Below are 25,630 nucleotides of genomic sequence, written 5' to 3'. Positions count from 1 at the left end.
ACTGCCAGAAAAATCATCTCCATTGTAAAACAGCCTTTTTAACAAAAAAAAAAAACAAAACAAAAAAATTTAGTTTCTAATGGTTGTTTAAAAATGGCCCTTCTTTGATGCTCGGGGCACTTTTCCTCCTCCTCTTACCCCCAGGAGAGACGAGTGCCTGAGGGGAGCCAGCTGGAGCCCCAGCTTCTCGGATGACAGTCCCTCCCTCCGGAGATGACTCTTCTCAGCTCCTTTTTTTTAATCTGACGTGGCACAAAATCCTGGAGAAAACTTTGCCAGCCCCGGCTTCATCACTTCCTCTACTGCTGGCGACCGGAGAGGCTCAGAGCTGCCAGTGCTCCCCATGTGGTTCCTTCTGCTGCTGGGGCTTTTTCAGCCCCTGCTGGCCTATGACATTAACTGGAAGAAGTTGGAGGGTCTGACCAAGTGCAAGGTGGAGGTGAGTGACCCAGAGCCCCCTGCGTTTTCAGCTGCCCATCGATGGGGCAGACCCAGGCTTTTCCTGTCCTCTCTGCCAGCTGAGCATGCTTTATTTCTGATGCCCAGAGTTGGGGGTGGTCCAGAGTGTGGAAATGCACTTTAGATCTCTGACCGCAGACTAGAAAGGGATGAGAAGGGACTGGAGTCGAAAATCTGTTTCAGATGGAGAGAGGATCAGAATGTGCATATTTCAGAGCCTTGCAGGCACTGTCCCTCTCTGGCCTAAGCAAAAACCAGGACAGCCGTGAGTATTTTGCAGGCTGTGGGGCTCTGACCCTTCTGCAGAAGGACAGGTATATTAGATTGGGACAGATAGGGAAAATGCTTGAAGTACCTGGTTGTATACAAGTCCCAATCCCTTTTTCCCTTTCCCTAATGCAGGGTCGTCCAACGCTGCAACCCAATCGGGTTTTCATGTATGCCAATAGATCTCCTGCATGTTCATTGTGGAAATCCTGAAAACCCGACCTGGCGAGGGCCGGGGTTGGACACCCCTGGACTAATGGGAGTTGCAAGAATACAGCAGAGGCTCTTAGGCAGACACCGTGTAGGGCAGGGGGGGTGTCAAATGTCAGTCCCCGAGGGCCGCAATCCAGTCGGCTTTTCAGGATTTCCCCAATGAATATGTATGAGATCTATTAGCATACCATGAAAGCAGGGCATACAAACAGATCTCATGCATATTCACTGGGGAAATCCTGAAAACCCGACGGAGTGGTTGGTGCTTTTCCCTCATATAGTATTAATTCATCCTACCGAAACCGATTACCTACCAACGTATGGAAACAGACTATTTGATATGTATAGTAATGTAATGTATTATTACATCCTATCAGCACTGTTACATGAGTATGAGAAGGGGGGGGGGGGCAGAGTTGGGATTATTGAAACTCTTGCTTCTGTCGGAGCAGTCCTGGCTCTGGAGCCTCTTCATCTCTTATTCCCGGAAAAGCAAATTCTGTTCCGAAGTCCCAGTTTCGAGTCGGATCTGTCTGGCAGTAAATGAGGTATAACTACAACTACAATGTAGCATTCCTATAGCGCTGATTGGCGTCCGCAGCGCTGTGCATTGAACATTTAATAGGCAGTCCCTGCTCAGAAGAGCTTACAATCTAATTTGGACAGATCCGCAGCTACTCCAGATCTGACGCTGTGCTGTAAGCTTGGGTTCCCTGTAGGGTTCTATCTTTTTTAGATTGTAAACTCCTTCGAGCGGGGGCTATTAAATGTTCAATGTACAGCGCTGCGGACGTCTAGTAGCACTATAGAAATACCGGAGAACAGAGGCAGACAGCACCTCTCTGTCCTCCCCCCCCCCCCTAATTTTCAGGACTGGGGAGGTGTGTATGAGGTTGTGGGGGGCGGGGAGTATATGAGAGATTATTTTTGTATAAAATGTATCCCACTTGTACATATGAAGGTTTGCAGCAATGTGATAAGACTAAAAGCTGAACTTGTGTTTCTTGTGTTCTGTTCACAGTCGTGCGGTGGATGACAGTTAAATCGTCTCAGCGAGGTTCGTATAAACCTTTCCACTGGTTTCAGGTCTTTTTGTGGCCCGGAAGCTATAGCTAAGAGGTGGAGGGGGGGGGGGGAAGAGCGTTCTGAACCTGTCATGAACGCGCTGCTTCACATCTCTGTGTTCAGAGAACTAGGCCAAAGCATGGCGGGTAGAGCTTTGGATTCTTGCCCAGAAATAGCTAAAAAAATTTAAAAATTTAAATTGAATCAGGTTGGGCAGACTGGATGGACCATTCGGGTCTTTATCTGCCGTCATCTACTATGTTACTATATGTTCAATTTCTTGTACCATTCTCTTTCATATCATTATTTTCCAAGCAACAAAGTTATAAAATACTTTTATTTTAAGAAATTTAGGGATGTTTGGGAGCCGTTAAAAAAATATTGTACAGAATGAATATTATTTTTTTTCCCCCTTTGTTCATACATGTCCAGGGTGGGGAGGGGGGAGGGAATATTTTATGATTTATTATGGTTAAGTACAATTGTTGGGTATAAGGGGGGTGGGATATTTGATGGGAGTTAAACTTTGATGGTATATTAAGTGGTGTTAAAGTATAAAATGATTGTATCTTGTGTTACACTTGTTGATAGTTTTAAAAATGAATAAAGACTTTAAAAAAAAAAAAATTATCAATGGACTCCAAAAAACCCCAAAAAACTTTTATTAAAATAGCTTCCAGTATTGTAGTGAATAGGGTTACCAGATTATAGTTAAATAAAATCTGGACCCATAGCTGCACCCTCCCAGGCCCACCCCATTACGCCCACCTCATGCCCCCACCTCCCCAGCTCCTCCCGATGCGGTCCCAAAGAAGCAGCTTTTCAAAACCCGGACAAGCCATCCGGACATGCCCTCTATAAAGAGGATAGGTCCGGCTAAATCCAGACATCTGGTAACCCTAGTAGTGAATATGATGTGTATGAAATACATAAGACATTAGGCCTGGTTCAGAAACAGTGTCCTGAGGGTTTCAAGATGGCGTCCGGGACGGCAGATGGGAAGTGAACCCTGTGTATATTCAAACCTAGGAACATAGGACACTCTGGGGTAGATTCTGTAGAGAGCTGTGTTTCCCAAGTATCCCTTGCCAGTCAGGGTTTCAGGATATCCACAATGAATATGTATGAAAGAGATTTGCATATAATGGAGGCAAGTCAAGTTAAGAACTTAAGAATAGCCTTACTGGGTCAGACCACAGGTCCATCAAGCCCAGTAGCCCATCCTCATGGGCACTAGTACCTGGCCAAAACCCAAGGAGTAGCAACATTCCATGCTACCGATCCAGGGCAAGCAGTGGCTTCACCCATGTCTCTCTCAATAACAGACTATGGACTTTTCCTCCAGGAACTTGTCCAGTGTTTTTTTTTCTCTAGCCCCCAAAAGAGGAAGGACACTAGTAAAGAGCTCCTTTATGAACCCTTGAGAAAGCCCTTGTGGGCGAAACGGGTCCTGTCAGAGCATGCTAGAGACACTGCATTAAAAAACGATAAGTCAAAAAGAAACTATGCTGTCTATTAGGTTTTATTTCTGAAGAAATAATACAGAAGTAAATACAGTGGAACCTTGGTTTACGAGCATAATTCGTTCCAGAAGCATGCTCGGAAACCAAAATACTCTTATATCAAAGTGAGTTTCCCCATATCAGCAGCAGTAGAAAAACAACTGCTTTTACATCCAAGCAGCAGCGAGACCTACCGCAACCACCAAGAGCCCACAAGACCCGATCCTGCCAGGAGTGTGAACTCCTCCCCCTGCAGTCCATTGGAGAGATCAATCTGCCTGCTTTTAAATATCAGCAGCAGTGGAGATCAACTGCTTTTACACCTAAGCAGCAATGAGACCAGCCACAACCACCGAGAACACACAGACCCGATCCTACCAAGAGTGTGAAATCTTCCCCCCATGCAATCCGCTAAGAAGATCGACTGTCGGCTCCGGGCGGCTTTCCCGCAGAGGAGAGAATCCTGCATTCACCGTGGGCCTCATCTGGGGCAGCCTCCTTGGAGCGGCTGGGGCACGGGCAGTGTGTCTGGGAGGGAATGCATGGATGGGAGAACATCGCAGGGGAGGAGACATAGGCATCCTGGGACTGTCGGTCAAGTCTCTTCCCTGAAGAAGCCCTTTCTGGATACGTCAATCGCTCCTCCTAAACTTACTTGCTCCACTTCATCACTGACGCTAACCTATTCTGCTTCTATTCCTTTCTCTCCTCTCTTCTACCTTCCAAGTATTTAGATCAATGCTGTCTTGTTATTTTATTTTTCCTCTAACTCTACTTTTCACTTCTCTATTACCCTCCAGGTACTTTAGTTAGATTGTGAGCCTTCGGGACAGTAAGGGAATTTTTCAAGTACCTTTCTTATTTCTAATCTTAATGTATATTTTCTGTAAACCGCTTAGAACCTAACGGATGTAGCGGTATATAAGAAATAAATTACATTACATTACATTACATAGGAAATAATGGAAACTCGCTTTGATATATTCCTCCCCCCCCCCCCCGAGGCCAGCGGCGCTGCTCCCCCCCCTCACTCACAAAGAGCTCCCTCCGCGCGAACCGGCACCCCCCACCCGAACAACTTAAACTTACCCCCCCCCCGGTCTGGCACCGGCACGCAGCCCACAGGATGTGCCGGTGCCACTAGAAGATCTTCCTGCTTCTGCCGGCCTTGAGCATGCATCTGCGCATGCTCAAGGACTTCTAATTTTCCCTCTTACCGAGAGGGACAGGATGTGCCGGTGCCCGACGGGGGGAGGGGTAAGTTTAAGTTGTTCGGGCGGGGGGGGGGTCAGTTCGTGGGGGGTGCCGGTGCGAGCGGGGGGGAGCGATGCCGGTTATCGGGGGGGGGGGTGCTCGCAAATCGAGTCAACACTCGGTTTGCGAGACACGTTTTGAGAAAATGTTTTGCTCGTCTTGCAAAACACTCGCAAACCGAGGTTTGACTGTAATTAAGCTGCATTTGACAAAGGAGGCAATGATATGAGCCAAGTCAAAACATCTGCACTAGATTTTTGTACTGATGCAAATGACTTTGGGAACCTTTTCAAGTTTGCCTGCATCAGTTTCAAAGCGATCTTCGGAATGCTACCAACTTACCTAGCTTCCCAAATCCTCACCCACGGCCCAAAAAAGATCTCCCACAGAGCAAACCTCTTTACTTACCCATCCCTGAAATCATGTCACTACAAGAAGGCAGCCAAACTGAACACATGGCTAGCAAAACCAATACTCGAGGCCACATCATACGCTGACTTCGGAAAGTCTCTGAAGACCTGTCTCTTCAACACCACCTAAGCTTTTCCCCCTCTACCTGTTATATTCCCCCCACGAATGCCCACCCCCTCCCTTTCCTTCCACCTCCAACGCTTATTGCTGTGTTTCCTCTCTTACTCACATTGTATATCCTCCTGTAAACAGCATTGATCTCGTGTATCCTGTTCATCTAATATAATAAAATTCTAGGCCGCGCATGCGCGGTTCCTAAGTGTGTGCCGCTTTTCCGTGAGCTGTAGCGACACATAGGAAGTGCGCATGCGCGGCTTCTGATCCGTCCTGCTGCTGCGTGCTCGCGCATCACAAAAGCTTCCCTGCTCTCCACCTACCGGCCGAAGCGCGAGCGAACTGCGGAAGTGGTGGTGGTGGTGGCCGGCCTCAGGTATCAGTTTGACGTTAGGATGGTGGGGTGGGGAGGCCTGCGGAGCCCAGCAACTTTCCGCTGCCCGGGACCCGAGTCATTTGCCACCGCCCCCCCCCTTCCGTTCCCGCGGGCACGACTGGCGATTTAAGCAGCGTATGCATCAGTCTTCACACGCTGCTTCGGGCCCTTCTACTGCCCTGATTTGCTCCGGACGTGCCTGAGTAAATTAGGGCAGTAGAAGGACCCGAAGCAGCGTGTGAACACTGATGCACACGCTGCTTAAATCGCCAGTCGGGCCCGCGGGAACGGAAGGGGGGGGCGGCGGCAAATGACTCGGACCCGCGTTTGTAGTCGCCACTGTGGGAAGGGAAAGAGGGTAGAGGAAACGCTAATGTACAGGGAACTGGTGTGGGGGGAGGGAAATGGAAGGGGGAGGGAATGCTGCTTTGCACAGACAGAGGGAGGAAGGGAGACAGAAAGACACAGGGGCAGGTGCACAGGGAACTGGTGTGGGGGGAGGGAAATAGAGGGGGAGGGAATGCTGCTTTTGACAGACAGACAGAGGGAGGAAGGGAGACAGAAAGAAAAGAAGAAAGACACAGGGCCAGGGACATATACAGAAAGACAAACAGACAAAGGGGGCCAGGGACAGAGACAGACAGAAAGAAAGACAGCGGGAGTCGGGTCAGAAGGGGTGTGGGATGGTAATAATAATAATAATAATAACTTTATTTTTTTATACCGCAATACCACAAAACAGTTCAGAGCGGTTTACAGGATAAGAGACTACATTTACAGCGAAGTTACAGTTTAGTTATAGCGAAGTTACATCGAGGTTACAGCATATCGAAAAACAGTTCAGAGCGATTTAAACAATGTAGGTGCAGAGAATTGGTTAACAGTTATATGGCATAAACCAGTGACAGTTACAAAAAGATCCAATAATTGTTGCATGGGGAGAGGGGAAGGGTAGGGAGGGAGGCAAGGGATTATTAGTTTGGTCGGGGGGACGGGGGTTAGAGGAATTTATCAAAGAGGTATGTTTTTAGAGATTTCCTGAAGGATTGATAAGTTGGGGCAAGAGAGATGAGAGTGGACAGGCAGTCATTCCATTTGCCAGCTTGGAAAGAGAGGGTTTTATCGAAGAATCTTTTGTGGATGCATCCTTTTGGGGAGGGGTAGGCAAACAGGTGTGCATTGCGTGTACGGTTAGAGCCTGGGAAGGTGAAGTGGCGTGAAAGATATATCGGGGCTGAGCCAGTTAGGGTTTTGAAGCAGAGGCAGGCGAATTTGAAGATGATCCTTGCTTCGAACGGTAGCCAGTGAAGTTTCCTGTAGAAAGGGCTGATGTGGTCTGATTTTTTGAGCCCGTAGATGAGGCGGACTGCGGTATTCTGAATAAGTCGTAGTCGTTTAATGGTTTTCTTGTAGGAGCCCAGATATATGATATTGCAGTAATCCAGGGAGTTTAGAATTAGGGATTGGACCAGCAATCTGAAGGTGGGAAAATCAAAGTAATGTTTGATGGAGCGGAGTTTCCACAGGGTGGAAAAACATTTTTTGACCTGGGTGTTAGTGTGTTGTTCTAAGGTGAGGCATCGGTCCAAGATGACTCCGAGGATTTTTATAGTAGAGTTGATTGGATATGTTATGCCATTAAGATGCAGGGTGGTGGGTGTTAGTTTGTGGTTGGGACTTGCAAGGAAGAACTTGGTTTTTTCTGGGTTTAGTTTCAGTTTGAAGCGAGTGGTCCAGTTTTCTACCATGGTGAGGACAGTTGAGATGAATTGTTCAGTCTCATTTGACAGTGAGGTGATGGGTATGATGATTGTAATGTCATCCGCGTATATATAGGATTTCAGGTTACGGTTCGATAGCATGTGTCCCAGTGATGCCATGTAGATATTGAATAGTGACGGGGATAGGGGGGAGCCCTGGGGGACTCCGCAGGGGTTGCTCCATGTGTGGGAGAAGGTTCCGTCATTATGGACTTGGTAGGTTCGGTTTTTTAGGAAGCCTGTGAGCCAGGTTAGTACTTGTCCGGCGATGCCTATGGAGTCGAGGCAGTTAATCAGAATGTCATGGTCTACTAGGTCGAAGGCACTGCTGAGGTCGAACTGTAGTAGCAGTGCGCTGTTTCCCAGTGAGAATAGTTGGAGGAGGTGATTGGTTAGTGAGGCTAGAACGGTTTCCGTACTGTAATTGGTGCGGAATCCAGACTGGGATTCGTGGAGGATGTTAAATTTCTCTAGGTATGATGTGAGGTAGTGATTGACCAGTCCTTCCATGATTTTTTGGAAGAGAGGAATATTGGCGATGGGTCTGTAGTTGGAGATTACGGAGGGAGATTCTTTGGGGTTTTTAATTATTGGAGATACGAGGATGTGTCCAAGTTCCAGTGGGAAGTGGCCGGTTGTCATGCACAAGGTTATCCAGTTGAAGAGTTCCGCTTTGAAGGGGAGGGGGGCAGTTTTCATGATGGTTGGAGGGCAGTTATCTAGTAGGCAGTTGGATTTGGAATATTTTGAGTATAGCTTGAGAAATAGGTTCCAGTCTGGGTTATTGAAGTGGGACCAGGTCATGTCTGCTGGTGAGCCCTCCTTTTCTGGAGAGGGTGGTTGGATATATGGGTAAGTGCTGGTTGTTGTGAGCGTTGTTTTCAGGTTGAGAATTTTATTGGCGAAGTAGTCAGCTAGGCTTGTTGGGGAGGGTGGTAGTTCAGTGGGGGAGCTTTTATGTGGGACGGTGTCCATTAAGGAGTTAACTATTCTGAAGAGTTTATTAGTGTTTAGGGATGGGGTGTTGATAAGTTGGGAGTAGTGCTTGTGTCGTTTTTCTTTAATCATTTTTTTGTATTCTGTGACTTTAATTCGCCATGAGTGTCTATCTGTGTTTGTGCCTGTTTTGCACCAGGTTCTTTCCAGTTTGCGTACTTCACGTTTGAGGGCAAGAAGATCTGCATCGAACCATTTAGCTGAGGAGCGGTGTTTTTTCTTGTAAAGTTTCAGTGGAGCAATGTCGTTTAGGGTCTTATTGCTGAAATTGTTCCAGTCTGAGATGAAGTTAGGGTCAGGATCTGGGATGGATGTTGGGTTGTAGTGGGACCAGAATTCTTCTGGGTTGAGTTGGCCTCTAGACCATTTTGTTTTTTCTTTGTGGGTGGTTTTTGGTTGTTTTTTGGTTTGTTTTATTAGCCAGTGTAATTTGAAATTGCAACGGAGGTGATCAGACCAGGGGGTGGTGGACCAGTTTTCTTCTTTAAGGTTGATGCTGGGGGTTGAAGTGGTGTTGGGGAGGAAGGAGATCAGATCTAGGTGATGGCCTTTGTCATGGGTTTTTGTAGGGGGTGGTTTAGAGAAACCTAGGGAGGTTAGGAAGGAGAGGAGATCGGCCACGTTGGAATTCTCTTCCTGTTCAAGGTGTAGATTGACGTCCCCTGCAAGAAGGTTGTGGGTGCCTGCGACGGAATTTGTGAGGAGGTATTCATAGAAATCTTCTTTGGCTTGGTTCCATTTGCTGGGGGGGGAGTAAAATAGTGTAATAGTTAGATTGTCTTTGCAGTCGGCTTTGGAGATTTTGCAGGAGAGTATTTCCAGAGCGTTGGTCAGTTTAGAATCGAGGATTTGGAACTGGAAGTGGTCGCGGAGGATTATTGCTAGGCCGCCACCTCTTCTAAAGTTTCTTGATAATGGAATGATTTTGTAGTTTGGAGGGAGTAGGTCTCTGATGATGGGGTCATGGTCGGAAATTAGCCATGTTTCGGTGAGGAGTAGGATATCGAGGTGGGTTTCTTCTAGCCAATCTTTGATCAGTTGGGCTTTGTTTCTAGCTGAACGAATGTTCAGATAGGCACCCAAAATTGTTTGGTGTTCCGAGGGAGTGATGGGCTGAGTACTTGGTAGATTTTTTAGGAGTCTATTTCTTTTTTGTGTTGGTCTGGAGGAGTGTCGGGTGGAGTTGATTACGGTGATCGGGAATGGGCCTGATTCCTTGTAGTCATGGAGGATATTGGAGGGGGGGAAGTGGTCTAATTGGTTTGATGGCTCTGTTCCAAGTAAGGTAGGTGGGGATGGGTTCAAATGCTAAGGTTCTGGTGATCCAATTTCTTGTGCTGAGTAGATAGAGGAGGAGGAGAGTAAGTAGTTTTTTTGTGAAATTAGGCATGTTGGGCCTTGCAGAAGTTTGATAGAGAGTGATGAAGGGTTGAGTAGGGGTTGGAGGGAGAGATTGATGGGGCTGGGGTGAATTGAGGTAGATGTAAAGGTGATTCTGCAGTAGTTGGTAGGAGAGTATCAGAGGTTGATGGGTCTAGCTGGTGGAGTATGCAGTTGGGGTATGCGGTTGGGAAATTGAAGTCATGCAGGGGGGAAGAGTGATTGTTCAAGTGTGCAGAAAGGTGAGGAAGTAGTCATGCACATACTTAGCTGCTAGGCCAGTCTGGAATATCCCGGTCAGGTTGGACTATTTGGAAGCAGTCGTCGGCACGAGGCTGGCTGATCCGGTTTTGAAGAGTCAGATCTGGAGAGCTGGGAGAGGTTGGTGTAGGATGGAGAGGTAGATTTGGGCTCCACTTAGTCGCTTCACGAAGGCGCGTGCTAAGGCGCAAGGCACGCGCCTTTGCCGTGCGCCTTCGCCGGCGCGCCGAACGGCCGCGCGCCGTTTAGGCAGTCTTTTTAGAAGTCCCGGCAAGTTTGTTTGGGGGGCGGAGCAAGCTCAGACGCCCAGCCCAGCAGTAAGATTATTGGATTCGGGCGAGGCAGGAGGAGACGATGTCGGCGGGCCCTACTCAGGAGCAGGGCAGGCGGTCTCGGCGGGTGCGAGGTAGGGCAGCAGCCGCTGCTAAGAATGGCTCCACGCGCCGTTTAGGCAGTCTTTTTAGAAGTCCCGGCAAGTTTGTTTGGGGGGCGGAGCAAGCTCAGACGCCCAGCCCAGCAGTAAGATTATTGGATTCGGGCGAGGCAGGAGGAGACGATGTCGGCGGGCCCTACTCAGGAGCAGGGCAGGCGGTCTCGGCGGGTGCGAGGTAGGGCAGCAGCCGCTGCTAAGAATGGCTCCACGCGCCGTTTAGGCAGTCTTTTTAGAAGTCCCGGCAAGTTTGTTTGGGGGGCGGAGCAAGCTCAGACGCCCAGCCCAGCAGTAAGATTATTGGATTCGGGCGAGGCAGGAGGAGACGATGTCGGCGGGCCCTACTCAGGAGCAGGGCAGGCGGTCTCGGCGGGTGCGAGGTAGGGCAGCAGCCGCTGCTAAGAATGGCTCCACGCGCCGTTTAGGCAGTCTTTTTAGAAGTCCCGGCAAGTTTGTTTGGGGGGCGGAGCAAGCTCAGACGCCCAGCCCAGCAGTAAGATTATTGGATTCGGGCGAGGCAGGAGGAGACGATGTCGGCGGGCCCTACTCAGGAGCAGGGCAGGCGGTCTCGGCGGGTGCGAGGTAGGGCAGCAGCCGCTGCTAAGAATGGCTCCACGCGCCAGCCAAGGAAAAAGAAAGACAGAAAGAAAGACAGAAATTCAGAAAGCGGCTAAGGAGAGAGAGAGAAAGAAATAAAGACAGACACACACACATATATTCTAGCACCCGTTAATGTAATGGGCTATAAGACTAGTATTGTAATATCCTGTATCTTATTGTAAACATCCTGTAACGGTTCACTCTGTAATTTTACTGTATCGTATTGTAAACATCTCCTGTACCTGTTCACTTTGTAATATCCTCTTCTTACTGTAAACATCCCCCAATATCTCATGCACATTGTAATTTCCTGTATTTTATTCATTGTAATATCCTACTTCTCATTCACATTCTCATTCACAAAGCTTATGTATCTCAAATTCCTGGTTCCAATACCTAGCTTAAATCTTACATTACATTAGTTACATTACATTAGTGATTTCTATTCCGCTTGTGCCTTGCGGTTCTAAGCGGATTACATTAGAAGATGGCTGGACATTTCCAGGCGATGACAATACAATTATTTGTATAACTTTACAAACTTTGCAAACCTAACTTTACTTAACTTTTCGTACATAACTTTACATAACTTTACGTACATAACTTTACATAACTTTACGTGGAGTTACTTTGTGTTACTTTACATTATCCTTACCGTGCTTGCATAACTTGCATTAAGTTTACATAATTTATCTTACATAATTTATCTTACATAACTTTACAAGACTTTACGTAGAGTTATTTTATGTTATTTTACCTTATTATTCCAGTACATTGCATAACTTACATTACATGATATTACAAAGCATAACCTTATGTTATATTACAACGCATAACCTTATGTTACTTTACATAATATTACAACGCATATTCTTATGTTACCAAAAAATCGTCTGTTCCTAGGTTGCTATATCTGATTTTTTCGGTATTTGGGGAGACTGTGTTTCTAGATATGAATTGGCTTTACGCCCGATGCAGCTAGATTAGATGTTGCCTATGGGGACGAAGTTGCAGTTGGTTGTGAGTTGCAGTAGGTTATGAAGGGAGAGAAGATGATGGTAGATTATAATATTGGGATGTGTTTTTTGAATAGTATGGTTTTTATATCTTTTCGAAACGCTTTGTAGTCCGTTGTTGTGGTCAGCAGCTTGGATATGGTGGGGTCAGTTTTCGCGGCCTGTGTAGCAAGTAGGTTGTCATATAGCTTTTTGCGTTTTGTGCCTTTGAGTGAGGGGTAGGTGAATGGAGTCTGGGTTCTCCTTACTCTAGTTGAGAGGTTTCGGGTTAGGCGGCTGTTTAGGTAGAGAGGTGCTGTTCCGTTTAGTGCTTTGAATAATAAACAGTATAGTTTGAATTGAGTTCTTGCTTGTATCGGTAGCCAGTGTGAGTCGAGATAGGCATTAGTGATGTGATCGTATTTTCCTAGCGAGTAGATAAGTCTGAGTGCTGTGTTCTGTACTGTCTGTAATTGTTTGGTCATGTAAGCGGGGCAGGGTAGATAAAGGCTGTTGCAGTAGTCTACAAGTCCTAGTACAAGTGATTGGACTAAGATCCTGTATTGAATTTTGTCAAAGAATTTTCTTATTTTTCGCAGGTTGCGCATGGTGTAGAAGGCTTTTTGGATGGTTTTGTTAGTATGAGTCTGCATTGTGCATCTCCTGTCTATTGTTACTCCCAGGATTTTGAGTGCTGGCTGTATTGGGTATGTGATTGCATTTGTCGTCAGATCAGTTAAGGTAGGTTCTTTGTCTTTTTCAAGCAGCAGGAATTTGGTTTTATCCGTGTTCAGTTTCAGTTTGTGGTTGGTCATCCATGTTTCTACCGTTTCCAGAGTTATTTTCAGTCGTCCTGATGAGTTGGGGTCTTGGGTATTGAAGGGGAGAAGGATTGTTATGTCGTCTGCGTAGCTGAATGAGACTATATTTAGGGAGTCTAGAGTGGTGCCCAGTGAGGATACGTAGAGGTTGAAAAGTATGGGTGATAATGGAGATCCTTGTGGTACTCCACAGGGGTTTGACCAAGGGTCAGATATGTGGTCTTTTGTCTTTACTTTATAAGTTCTAGTTTTTAGAAAGCCTTGGAACCAGTTGAGTACCAAACCTGTGATCCCTATGGCGTCTAGTATCTGGAGTAGTATGTTGTGATCCACTAGGTCGAAAGCTGCTGAAAGATCTAGTTGGATAAGTAGTATCCTGTTCCCTTTGCTGAGGTGTTGGTGGGCTATATCCATTAGAGATACAAGTAGTGTCTCTGTGCTGTGGTTTTTTCTGAAACCTGATTGTGATGGGTGTAGTATGTTGTGGTCTTCTAAGTAGTTGGTGAGGTATTGTGCCACAAGACCTTCTTGTAGTTTGATATATAATGGGATTGAAGCGATGGGTCTGTGGTTGGCTGGATTATTGTTTGGAGCTTTGGGATCTTTTGGAATGGGGGTGATAATAATCTCGCCTAGTTCTGGTGGGAAGTGACCATCTGTGAGCGTGGATTGTAGCCAGTTCATGAGGTTAGCTTTGAACTTGATGGATGCGGTTGTTAGCAGGTACGATGGGCAGCTGTTTAGGTCACAAGAAGTTTTACTATATTTGTTGTATAGTCGAGTCATGTCGTTCCATTGTATTTTGGGGAAGTTAGTCCACGTTCTGTCGGCTACTAAGGCTTCATCTATTGTTGGTGTTGTTATAATCTCATCGAGGAGGGTTAATGAATTGTTGAATGTGGATCTGATATTGGTGATTTTGTGCTTGAAGTAGTCTGCTAATTGGTGAGCTGAAGGAGATTGGTTTCCTTGAGTAGCTAGGAAAGGTTTGGTGTCTGTGAGTTTTCTTACAATATTGAAGAGTATTTTTGAGTCTGGGTTTTCAGTGCCTATTAGTTTGGAATAGTATGCTTTCCTTTTTTCCTTTAGTTTGATGTTATATTGTTTGATTTGGATTCTCCATGTTACTTTTGTTTGGTCTTGTTTCTGTTTTTTCCATATTCTTTCGAGGTGTCTGCATTGTCTTTTTAAATGGAGAAGTTCAGCGTCGAACCATTTGTCTGAAGGTCTACAGATTTTGTTTTTTGTTTTTATTGGTGCTAGCTCGTTCAAAGTAGCTTCGCTAATGGTACGCCAGTGAGTTACAAATTCTTTGGGGTTGATTTCGTCGAATGCTGGATCTACCTTCTCCCAAAATGTAGTAGGATTGATTTTCTGTCGTGTGTTGATGTGGATTTTTTGGGGTGCGGGTTTGTGGTTGTTTTGAGCCCAGTTTATGGTGAAAGTGTATTTGTAGTGGTCTGACCAGAGGGAGGGGTGCCATATACCGTTGGATGTGTGTATGTTTTGAGTGTCAAGATTATGGGTCGTGAATGCTGCAATGTCCAGTTGGTGGCCTTTTTCGTGTGTGGGTTCGGGGTTAAGTATCTGATAGGATAGGTTATCGAGATATGAGAGTATTCCCTCTACTTGTTTGGAGGAGTGGTCTTCTAGATGGAGATTTAAGTCTCCGAGGAGTAAGTTGTGGGTGGAAGTTAGTGAATTCTGGAGAATGAATTCTTCGAGTTCTTGTTTTGATGTGGACCAAACATATGTCCAAACATATGTCTCCTGCTGTAAACACTGCACTCTCTCTCGGCACGACCCTCATTGTAAACCGCTTCGAACTTAGGGTATAGCGGTATATAAGAAATAAAATTATTATTATTATTATCCTATATTTTGATCCTGTGAGTGAGGATGGCTGCGTTGTGATTGTTTCCATTATAGCCTCACTTTTTCATCTTCTATACTTTTTTAGTGTTGACTAGGAAAACACCCAAAACTACTATGATCTAGCAGTTAGAGAAATGTGCTGAGAACCAGGGAAGCCAGGGTTCAAATACTGCTTCTGCCACTGGCTCCTTGTGGCCCGGGGCAATCAGTATTTCCTACTGCCTCAGACCTCCATTTTGGATCTCAGTGGGGTGGGGCGCCAGCTCATCCCTCGCCCCAGGGAGCGACTCAAGGCAATCTACTGCCCTCCCCCCCCGAGCATCCAAAATGGGGGTGGGACAAGGGCTGCCCAAACTATTAGGCTTTCCACTTTCATCCTTCTCCCCCCCCCCCCTCCAGTCAGCATTTTTCCCATTCCACCCTCCCCCCCATCTACCTTCAATTTGTCTTTAAAGTTGCTGGGTGGCAGTAGCGATTCACAGGGCTACCCTGCTGCCAGTCCCGGCATCTTCTACCCCACTGTGGTCCGCCCGCTCTGACAACTTTCTGTTTCCGCTGGGGCAGGCCGCAGTGGAGAGAAGACGCCAGTTCCAGCAGCAGGGTGGCTCTATGAATTACTATCACCGCCTGGCAACTTTTACAACAAATTGAAGGTAGATGGAGGGAAGGGTGTGTGGCATGGGAAAAATGCTGATGGTGGGGGGGGTGGGGGAGAGAAGGGTGAAAGTATTAGATGCCAGGAAGGGGAGTGGCAGAGAGAGCCGACCAGCAGGTAGGCTGGCCGGCAGCAAGATACCGCTCCCTCTGCAATGCCACCCGAGGCCACCACCTCAGTTGGCCTTGTTAGAAGGCTACCCCTGTTCAGACACCCACTTAGACTGCAAGCTTTTTCTACCTGGATATTTATCATCAGTGCCAACATCCAGTATTGCTATAAAAATCGTAGAGGTGAGAATAATCCTGGAGGTTAAAAAAAAACTTTCACCGGATCCCTATGTCGGTCTGATATCAAAAACGAAAGTGGTGGGTATCACCTTATCCACTAACCAGTTTATCGAGGCAGGAGTGTCAAAAACAAGTCCATTTCGTCATGCGTCAGATACGTGAAAATTGACGAAATGGATTGTGGTCCTCAGATTTGAACCTCAATAAACTGGTTAATCTGGAACAGGGAGGGCAACCTTTATACACCGAGGGGTGCACGAATGCCCCTACTACCCCTAGTTACATGGTTATGTTTATGAAAAGATTCCTATACCATCCTTCGAGAACGGCAGAACTGGAAATGCGCAGAGCTACGCCGGCTTCCTGTGATAATTAAGTAAAAATCTAACTAAAAAATTATGGAAACAAGCTGTTAGAGTGTGAAAAAGAATATTTACAATGATCAAAACTCCGGTTAACGATGTTTTCTGTGTAGACTTCCTGCCGCAGGTTGCCCACCCCTGGTCTATAAGACTAGGGTTGCCAGATTTTACATTTATAAATCCGGATCCATAGACCTGCCCATCCCTGCCCCGTTACGCCCCCGTCCCGCCCTAGCCCTGCTTGTTCTGGTTGGGCAAGAGGGAATCCGTGCCTGCGTGGATGCAATGACATCACATGCGCTCTTGCATGCGCGTGACTTTGATGCGTGGCACCTGCGCGTGCCCTCTTGCTCGACGCAATTTGGGGGGAAGCTTTTCAAAACCTGGACAAAGTGCCGGGTTTTGAAAAGCCGCCCGGACGTGTCCTCAAAAGGAGGACCTGTCCGTGGAAATCCAGACGTCTGGTAACCCTATATAAGGCCCACCTCCCTCTGCCATTTATATGCAAGAGATGATTTTATTTTTCTGAGTCAATCTGGTCCCTTGGAAAGAGTCTATAAATTGTAACGTTGCAGTAGTTTTAGGAATGTGAAAACCTACACCTTAGCCAATCAAGGGCCAGAGGCTTTGCTCTCTTTATTGTAACCTTTTGTTAACACATTTTGTTTTTCTCCTCCATAGGTGAAGGCCTTTATCACAGAAGACCTCCCTCTTTTGTATCCTTTTGTTACAGACCAGTGTCTTTGCTGCTAAATTTTTGTGTGTATGTGTTGGGGGGGGGGAGGAGTATGTTACAGGGTCTGTCTATAAAGAAATATTACAGATCTTCCAGTTGAAGCTTAGACTACTGCAACGCTATCTATCTTGGCATCACAAAGATCTGTCTCCAAAGATTAGAATTAATCCAGAACACTGCTGCGAAGCTGATTTTTGGAAAAAGTAAATTTGACCATGTAACCCCTTTGCTCCTGAGTCTTCATTGGCTCTCGCTTTATCTTAGAATTCAATTTAATGTGCCTGCATCTCTTTCAAAATTTTATATGGCGTTTTTATTCCCCTGGTTCCCTTATTCTGGAATGCTTACAGATTTTCCTTTGGAAGAGGCAGCCAACAACAGTTCAAACTCTCCCTTCCATCTAGAAAAGGAATTAAAGGAGTTAAGATCTTCAGTCAATCTCTGGCTTTTAAACTTTCTCAACTATGGAATGAACTCCCCTTAATTCTGAGGATCCCCAGTTCTTTCCAATCTTTCCGCAAACTTCTATTAGAAACTTTTTTTTTTTTTTGCCAAACTTTTTGAAAACTAATCTCTTTGAATCTTTTGCTATTACTTGCTTTAGTTTTTATTTAATCATTGTAAACTTTCTTTAGTTATTTAATTGGTGTAAACCGAGTTGAGCTTCCTTAGGTTAACGACCCGGTATATAAAGTTAAATCCTGATGGTAGACAGTGAGGGCGGAGAATCACAGAGGGGCTGGTGCAGAGCAGGGTTACCAGATTTCATCTATTAAAAGAAAAGAGGGCAGATGGCCCCGCCTCCACCAGAACTTTTTGTCTTTTCATCCCCGAGCTAGGGGCCATGTCTTCAGGGCCTCAGAGCGTACGTAGCTGTGACCTGATGATGTCACATCACATCTGCGAAAGCTCGGCGGCCCTTCAGATGCGGACCCGAGCTCAGGGGCTGTACAAACGGCCGGGTTTTCCTGGACATCTGGTAACCCAAATGCAGAGAACTTGCATTGGAGCCATGGCTGAGGGTTGGCACATAACTTCCTAATACAAAACTATAGGTTCTCAGCAGAAAAACCAGCCCACGCTGCTGTTAATAATAGGCTGCTGTTTGAAAGTCCTCCTTCCAAGCAGCGATTGGCTCACACACTGACAGGAAGGGAGACAGAGAAAAAACATCCCACTGCCTCCTCCTGGGTCTTCTCAACTCCTCCCAAAATCCCAGCGGTTCAGTGGATTCCCCCTCCCCCCTCCAAAAAAAATCCTCTTCTCTTTGTCCCTGCCCTTGATCAGCTGAGCCTGCAGGGGAGAACAGCTGCAATCAGCTGAGCTGGTACCCACCAGCTCAGCTAATCATGGCTCCAGTACCGCTCAGCTGTTCGCAGGCAAGGGAGAAGCTGTTTGGGAGGTTGTTGTTTTTTTGGGTTTTTTTTAATGGGCACAGTAGTTATGCATGTATGTCTTGCCAATAGGCAGAGGACATACACTCACACAGCACATGCACTGCAGCTACCAGCAGGTCCAGACCTGCCAGAAAATTTTGACCCTTAAAAGGGGGCTTTCTCTTTTGTACATCGCAAGGAGAGCTCATTTAAATACTAATGAGGTCTTTGTAATGCACTTGAATAGGGTTCGCAGGGGCTGCTACACGGATCGGTTATAGCACCCCCCCTCCCCCCGAGAACCCTTTAGGACATCAGACGCAGAGCTTCCATGCCAGTAAGACTGATTTAACAAGTCTTACCAGCATGGAAAGCTTTTGAGCATCAGGGCCTATGAGTCTACCGTGAGCAGAGCCTTTTTCTTGCTTGCCCCACCACTTTAAGCATTCTCTTCCTTCTGCAATCCGACTTGAACACTCTTGCCCAAAATTTTAAGCCCTTCTAAAGACTCACCTATTTGAAAAGACTGATGCACCCCACTTAAGCCCTGAAAGCCATTAGAGGATCCACTAACTCCACAATCTTGCTTTTCCATGAAGATTTCCCCCCTCCTACCTCTCTCTACTTCCTTCTTTTCTTCAATGAAAGGCCAATCTGTTTTAAATATTGTTGTACACTGCCTTGTTATTGCACTGAGGAAAAGTGGTTTATTAGATCATAATAAACTATAAATTATTTTAGGTGATGGCTGAGTTGAGTGTGCCATCTAGAGCACAGTGGTTGATGACTTGCATGGTTTTAACATAGTAAATGAGGGCAGATAAAGACCTGAACGGTCCATCCAGTCTGCCCATAAGTTATACCCATTAAAAAATGCATGATTATATTAACTTGTCTCTATTTTGATATTTCTGGGCCACAGCCTTTAAAGTCTGGTGTTGTCCTAGGTTCCAAATGCAGAAAACCATCAATATCGTGAGAATTCTCTGGCTAACAAAAATACCTGGGGAGGATCCTGGAGACTCTGAACCAACACTTAGAAATGTATGACTTACAGACCCCTCCCTGTATCGCTGAATTCTGCAGTCTCTTCCGCAGAAGCACTGGCTTGGGGTTTGGTGATCTTTACAAACCCAGGATTTGATTCGCTCCAATGTAAACTGAGTCCTTACCGACCATTTTCCATTTGTTTCATCCACTGGAGGAAGTGGAAGGGTATTTAAAGACTGCTGCATTTGCTTAGGGAAAGGCTCTTTCTGAAGTGAGGAACTGCCATCAGCAGGCCAGACGATGCCATCATAATTCGAGCCTCTGCTCGTGCTTCTGGGTTATGTAGAAGTGAGAGCAGGAGGGTTCTGGTCTTTGTCCTAGGCTACAATCAGATGGTTCCTTAACTCTGTCCCTTCAGCCATAATTTAGAGATAGTCTACGTTGGTGGAGCAGACCCTGAATTAATCTGTTTCAATGCTAAATATAAAGAACTGGAGGTAAGAGATTTCCTGAGACACAAGAGCACATTCTCTAGTTCTTGTGTAGAAGTAAAGGCACTATTGGTTTTTTCCACTTTCTTGGTACTCATTGTAATAGGGCAGTGGTTTTCAACCCAGCCCTCTGGGCACACTCAGCGAGCCAGGTTTTTCAGGATTCGCATGGTCATTGTGGATAAGATTAGATTTGCATACGCTCCCTTGTTGGCATGCATACCATCTCATGCATATTCAGTGGGGATAGGGTGACCATGTTTTTCTCGGCAAAATCCAGGACGCTCAACCCTCCCCCCCCCCCCCATCCCGTGCTGCATTTGGCCCAGAGTTCCTCCAAACACGGCCAGAGCTATCCCTCATTCCGGGCACCCGGAAAGTCCTCCAAAGAGAGGACAGGTCCAGGTTTTCCCAGATGGGGATATCCTGAGAACCTGATTGGCTGGGTGTGCTCCAAAGACTGGGTTGAAAGAAGCACTCTACTAGGGAAAGGTATAGGAACCACTGTGATGGCAGAATACATACTTCCTTAGGTTCCAGCCTTTCATAACAGGAGTTACTGCATCACTGCAAGGATTGGGGTAAAGCACTAGCATGAGGGGTGCTGCAGTGCTCACAGAATCATAGCTTGAATCGCTAGAGGAGGCACTAGAAATATAGAGGTAGGGGTGAGAGGGGAAGGAGGAGACTACAGTCCCAGGCTCCCCCAACAAGAGTTGTTATAGGGAACTGTGTGTGAGCACCGGCTGTCCAGAAGCTCCCAGCTTTCATCTCTGAGAAGCCTATAGGTAGGGTTACCAGACGTGTCCTCCAGGGTTTGGAAAGCTCCAGTTGTGTGTGCAGGGCCTCTGAGCATGTGCAGATGACATCTGCATATGCTCAGAGGCCCCCCCCCCCCCCCAGACACATGAATAAGGCTTTCTGGGGGCAGAACAGGGCGAGGCCAGGCATATGATAACCCTACCTATAGGTTGTAGAAATGGTGCAGGATCAGTTGTTGACTAGGGGGAAATAGGTTTTCACAGCTCCTGGCAGTACCCTGCCTCTTTGAGGAAGGAGAAGTGGTCCTGAGATCTAGAACTAATGTTTCAAAGGAAGAGTCACACACAGACATGACCGAGACAGACTCAACAAAGCAGCTGCAGGGTTTCAAGCTATTAACCGTTCTTACCCTGCTGCTTCTATTAGTTGGGGGGAACTCAAAACTCATACTATTTCCCTATTCTTTTTTTTTTTTTTTTTTTAGAGAATTCCACTGAAAGAGATGAAACGGGATAAAATCAATCAGTTAGTGAAAGATCTGGGCTTTTATAAGAAAGAAAAGGCTGGTGACCCAGTTCCTCCCGAGTTCCTCCATGCACCAGCAAAAGTAGCCCCAGCTGGGGCCACCAAAGACACTGCGCACGTGGAGAAAGAGAAACAGGACCTGTAAACAGCCTTTAACAGTGTGTAGCTGCGCCTCTGTCTGTGTGTGTGAGTGTACGGCGATGAGAAGCAATTCAGCATTTTAGAATGGAATTAGCCACACGGGATAATTTGACCAAAACCATAGGGGAAAAAATGTCTGTAAAGCCGGTTTCTGTTATCTCATATCAAGCAGCATTATGGGGTAAAGACCTGGAACAATTACTTATGCTAGCTAATACTTACGGGGAATTTAGGAAACACCTAAAAACATATCTGTTCCTGAAGTACTTAGGCAGTTGATTTGTACAATCTCTCCCACTTAACTGATCCCTAGGAGCAGGGCAGGATTAACCAATAAGCCCAGTAGGCACATGCCTAGGGCCCGAAATGGTCAGGGGGGCCCGATGAAGGAGGGCATCAACATTGTTTTTTCCAAACGACGCTAGGCCCCTCCAGCATTGATTGGCAACGCGCTCCCCCTCCCTCCCCCATCGACGGAAAATAAGACAACGCGGGTAAGAAAGGCAACGGGAACTGTAATTGTGCAAGCGGTGCTGCTTGCCCAAAGCTTCTCTCTGACACAGCTTCCTGTTTCCGCATGGTAGGGTGGGGCAGGGGGCCCAGAGTACTTGGATGCCTAGGAGCCCTCGACAAATTAATCCTGCTCTGCCTAGAACCACGATTCACTAGTATTAGCTTTTCAATTCCACTCAATTTGTATCATTTTTAATCATTGTAAACCACATAGAACTTCACGGTCCTGTGGTATATTAACTGTCATTATTTTTATCTATGTGCTACTTTTAAACTGTGTGTCGATGGCAGCCAGAGAGGATTCACAGAGGTGCCATTGAAGAAACAAGGGGCTTTGGGGACAGTGAGGGCAGTTTGGGTACTGAACCTCCACAAACGCCCACTCTAGAGAACATTGGCAAAAAAGAACTCAAATGAAGACTTAGCGAGGTGTAGGGACTGGATCAGAGGTCTGTGTGTCAATGAGATCAAGCGTAAGTCTGCACCTCATAACATCTCCCATCATGGCCCGATTCTCTAAAGCGTCTTTCACTTTCTGCACCGAATTATCTTGTCGATTCATTTACATTTGTTCAGTCAAAGCATTATAATAATAATAATAATAATTTTATTTTTCTATACCGCCACAATCTTGCAACTTCTAGGCAGTTCACAAAGAAGAGCTGTACAATCAGCGAATTACAGTAGATGAATACAAGGTGGTTGAAAGGAAAATTATACATAGGTTGAATTATAAGAAATTAACTATTTTATATCTAGACAGTCTCATGCTTTATTTTCCTTTCCATCGGTCAAGGGCTGGAAATTTAAAAGGTATCATCGCCGCCTTTTCTCTTATCAGGCGGCGTCTTGGGGCAAGGACCTGAATCATTTAATTATGTCTTCAAACACCTATCATCAATTTGAGACGACTTTTAAAAACATATTTGTTATCTAGATTTTGGGGGTAATAGATGCATTTACTGATTTTTTTTCACTAATTCTTTTGTGAACTGCATCAAACTTAAGGGTTATGCAATAAACAAGTGGGTTTAAAAAAAAAAAAAAATGTTACGGTACCGCGGGGAGAGGCAGTTCCAAAGTGGATATGGCCTGAAAAGATACCCAAGGGGCCAGATTTCTACTCCACTGACAGGAGAAGGGTTTCATTCCTGGGGGTTCGGACTGGAACAAAATTCCACCATTTCGTTTCACGCTCCAGGCTCCTAAAGAGAGGAAGGGTAGGGTGTGTGCAGAAGAAAGCATCGCCTCTCCTGTTGTTTCTGTTCTAGTAATCGCTATTCCATTAAGCCCTAGGAAAGGTATAATGCCCCAGACTCCACAAATGAAGGCAGATTTATAAAAACCATCATTTTTTTCCATTCAGATCTCAACTCTTAGATGACTTAGGTGTTATTAACTGCAGCCCTTCTCCAACCTTCCCCCACCCCCCTTCACCTGGCCATTTTCATGCAATCTCATTACTCCAGTATGGAAATTGAGGGTTGAGGAGATTGTGGGAAAGCAAAGGTGAGGTGAGAACAAACCCAAGAGGCTTAAGTCGTGCCTTTCATTTTCAAACCATCCCCCTCTTTTACAAATGCAGAGCGCAGGTTTTAGCAGCGGTAACTGCTCCGACGTTCATGTCGGAGGAGTTACCGCCGCTAAACCCCGCGCTCTGCACTCGTAAAAGAGGGGGGGTGTTTAACTAAATTTGGATTTATATTCCAGGGTGGGCTACTTACTTCTTCAGGTCTTTTTCCCCTTCTCCAACCATTTAAAAAAAACAACCACCCCAAAACAAAACCTAAAATGTTGAATTGCTTTATATAGAATTAAATTATCCTTTCAAAAGACCAAAGTGGTCCTAGTTAGAGACTTGGAAGTGTGTAGTGTGTGGGCTGCTGCTGACCTGAGTCTAAACTCTCCATCTGTAAAGAACAGAATGACATTCCCAGCTGAAAGACATTCTGGCTGAGAACCGATGTGACAAGTTCTGGAAGATAAGGGAATTGGACACAGACAGTGACAGGAATCTGAAGGAACGATTAATAAAGATGCTTTATCATAAACCTCTGCTTTTTGGTCATTTTCCCTTTAGTGAATACAGTCGATGCTGAACCATTTCGTTTCTGTGACGTTCTTGGGATGTTTTGAATACATTTTAACTCTCTTTTATCAAACCGTGCTGGCGGTGATTAGTGTCGGGAGCAGCGCGCAGCATTCAGCGCAGCTTCCTGCGCTAAACAACTCTAGTGCGGTTTGATAAAAGGGGGCCCTTTGTGTTCCATAGGAGCTCGAGAGGGCTGGAGTCTAAAAATTCAATGGTACTGACTGACCCTGTCCCCACTGGCCAGTGTTCTACCCTAAAATGTAGACCATTATCAACAGAATGTGATCAGGCTCAGGTTTAAAAAAAAATAACCCACAGAATCATTTTGTCAGCATGACTTTACTTTCTTAGACCGATAGATTGGTTTTTATTTATTATCTATAGCCATCGATAAAAATTTTGGCTCAGGGAAGGGTCTCCAAGTGGGTTAATGCTGTGCACAGATGAGGGAAAAAGCAAAAGGGATTAAAAACAGCACTGGCAGCTCAAGAGACTTAATTACGGCGCAGTTGCTACACAAAAGTGAAGACTAGATGTACACCAGGAGAAAAGGGTAAGAACATCCAATAAAGAAAGAAGAATAAAAAAAGCAAAGTGCAATGGCACATACCAGTATTTTTTTTTTTTTTTAAAGGGATTTGACCTCAAATGATACTAGTGTGCTTGATTTTTCTGTTCTTTTTCATCTCTACAGTGTGGTTAGTGCGGATGGGGTTTAAGAAAAGATTGGACAAATTCCTGCTGGAAAAGGGGATAGAGGGGTATAGATAGAGGTTTACTGCACAGGTCCTGGACCTGTTGGGCCGCCGTGTGAGCGGACTGCTGGGCGCGATGGACCTCAGGTCTGACCCAGCGGAGGCATTTCTTATGTTCTTTCCTATTGCTTAATTTTGTGAACACCAGGATAATGACGAACTTCATCTCTAAGCCAGGGGACATAGGGTACAAACTCAAGCTTTCCCATTTATTACTTGTACCAGAAAGAGCTTCATTCTAGAGCTGACAGGGTGTAATATGGGCAACTTAGCCGAGGCCAGTTGGGAAATTCTGCAATCATTACAGTGCCAGCCTAAGCAATGGCCAGACCAAGCCACAGTAGTTTGGTTTCTCCATCAACCAGCATGAGAGGAGGGGAGGAGACATAGGCATCCTGGGACTGTCTGCCAAGTCTCTTCCCTGAAGAAGCCCTTTCTGGAAACGTCAATCGCTCCTCCTAAACTTACTTGCTCCACTTCATCACTGACGCTGAAACCGTGGATTGAAGACAAAGTTTTATTTTATTTTCTTTCCAGCTTATGATTTATCTTTAATCTTATCTATTGTTTTGCCTTTTGTCTTTGTTTTGTTCTATTTCTATCATTTAAATTTCTCCAGAATTCTACTGTTCAACGGCTCCCCCTTCTGCTTCTATTCCTTTCTCTCCTCTCTTCTACCTTCCAAAGTATTTAGATCAATGCTGTCTTGTTAAAATGTTTATTTTATTTTTATTTTTCCTCTAACTCTACTTTTCGCTTCTCTATTACCCTCCAGGTACTTTAGTTAGATTGTGAGCCTTCGGGACAGTAAGGGAATTTTTAAAGTACCTTTCTTATTTCTAATCTTAATGTATATTTTCTGTAAACCGCTTAGAACCTAACGGATGTAGCGGTATATAAGAAATAAATTACATTACATTACATTACAAACCTATTTTTTGGACTCTTGCTGTCTGTATCCTCTCCTCACAGCTCCTCCTCCTCCATACTTCTATGCCATATCAACAGCAGATATGTTAGCTCTCCTCCCCACAACCAAAAGGCAGAAAAAGGACTCATTCATTCAGCAAAATGTAATAAAGAGGAACCAAGGACAGGCATGACACTAGATCCTTAGCTATTTAAACAAACTATAAAAGCAATTTCCAGATGACCAGATACCA

The 25,630-nt window shown here is 45.7% G+C and overlaps 1 protein-coding gene across 1 annotated transcript; it reads left to right on the top strand.

The window, feature by feature from the left end:
• Positions 1 to 343: 343 nt before the first annotated feature.
• Positions 344 to 23,671, top strand: SELENOM (selenoprotein M). Its single transcript, XM_033956007.1, has 4 exons — positions 344 to 439; positions 16,768 to 16,802; positions 19,607 to 19,685; positions 20,926 to 23,671. The coding sequence occupies exons 1-4, from the start codon at positions 344 to 346 to the stop codon at positions 21,109 to 21,111; spliced, it is 396 nt and encodes a 131-aa protein (XP_033811898.1). The 3' UTR covers positions 21,112 to 23,671.
• The last annotated feature ends 1,959 nt before the right edge of the window (positions 23,672 to 25,630 follow it).

The sequence above is a fragment of the Geotrypetes seraphini genome, chromosome 8 (genome assembly GCF_902459505.1).
Source record: "Geotrypetes seraphini chromosome 8, aGeoSer1.1, whole genome shotgun sequence".
Classification (NCBI taxonomy): Eukaryota; Metazoa; Chordata; class Amphibia; order Gymnophiona; family Dermophiidae; genus Geotrypetes; species Geotrypetes seraphini.
Note: the sequence above shows the minus strand (reverse complement) of the source record. Positions and strands in the feature narration are given on the sequence as shown.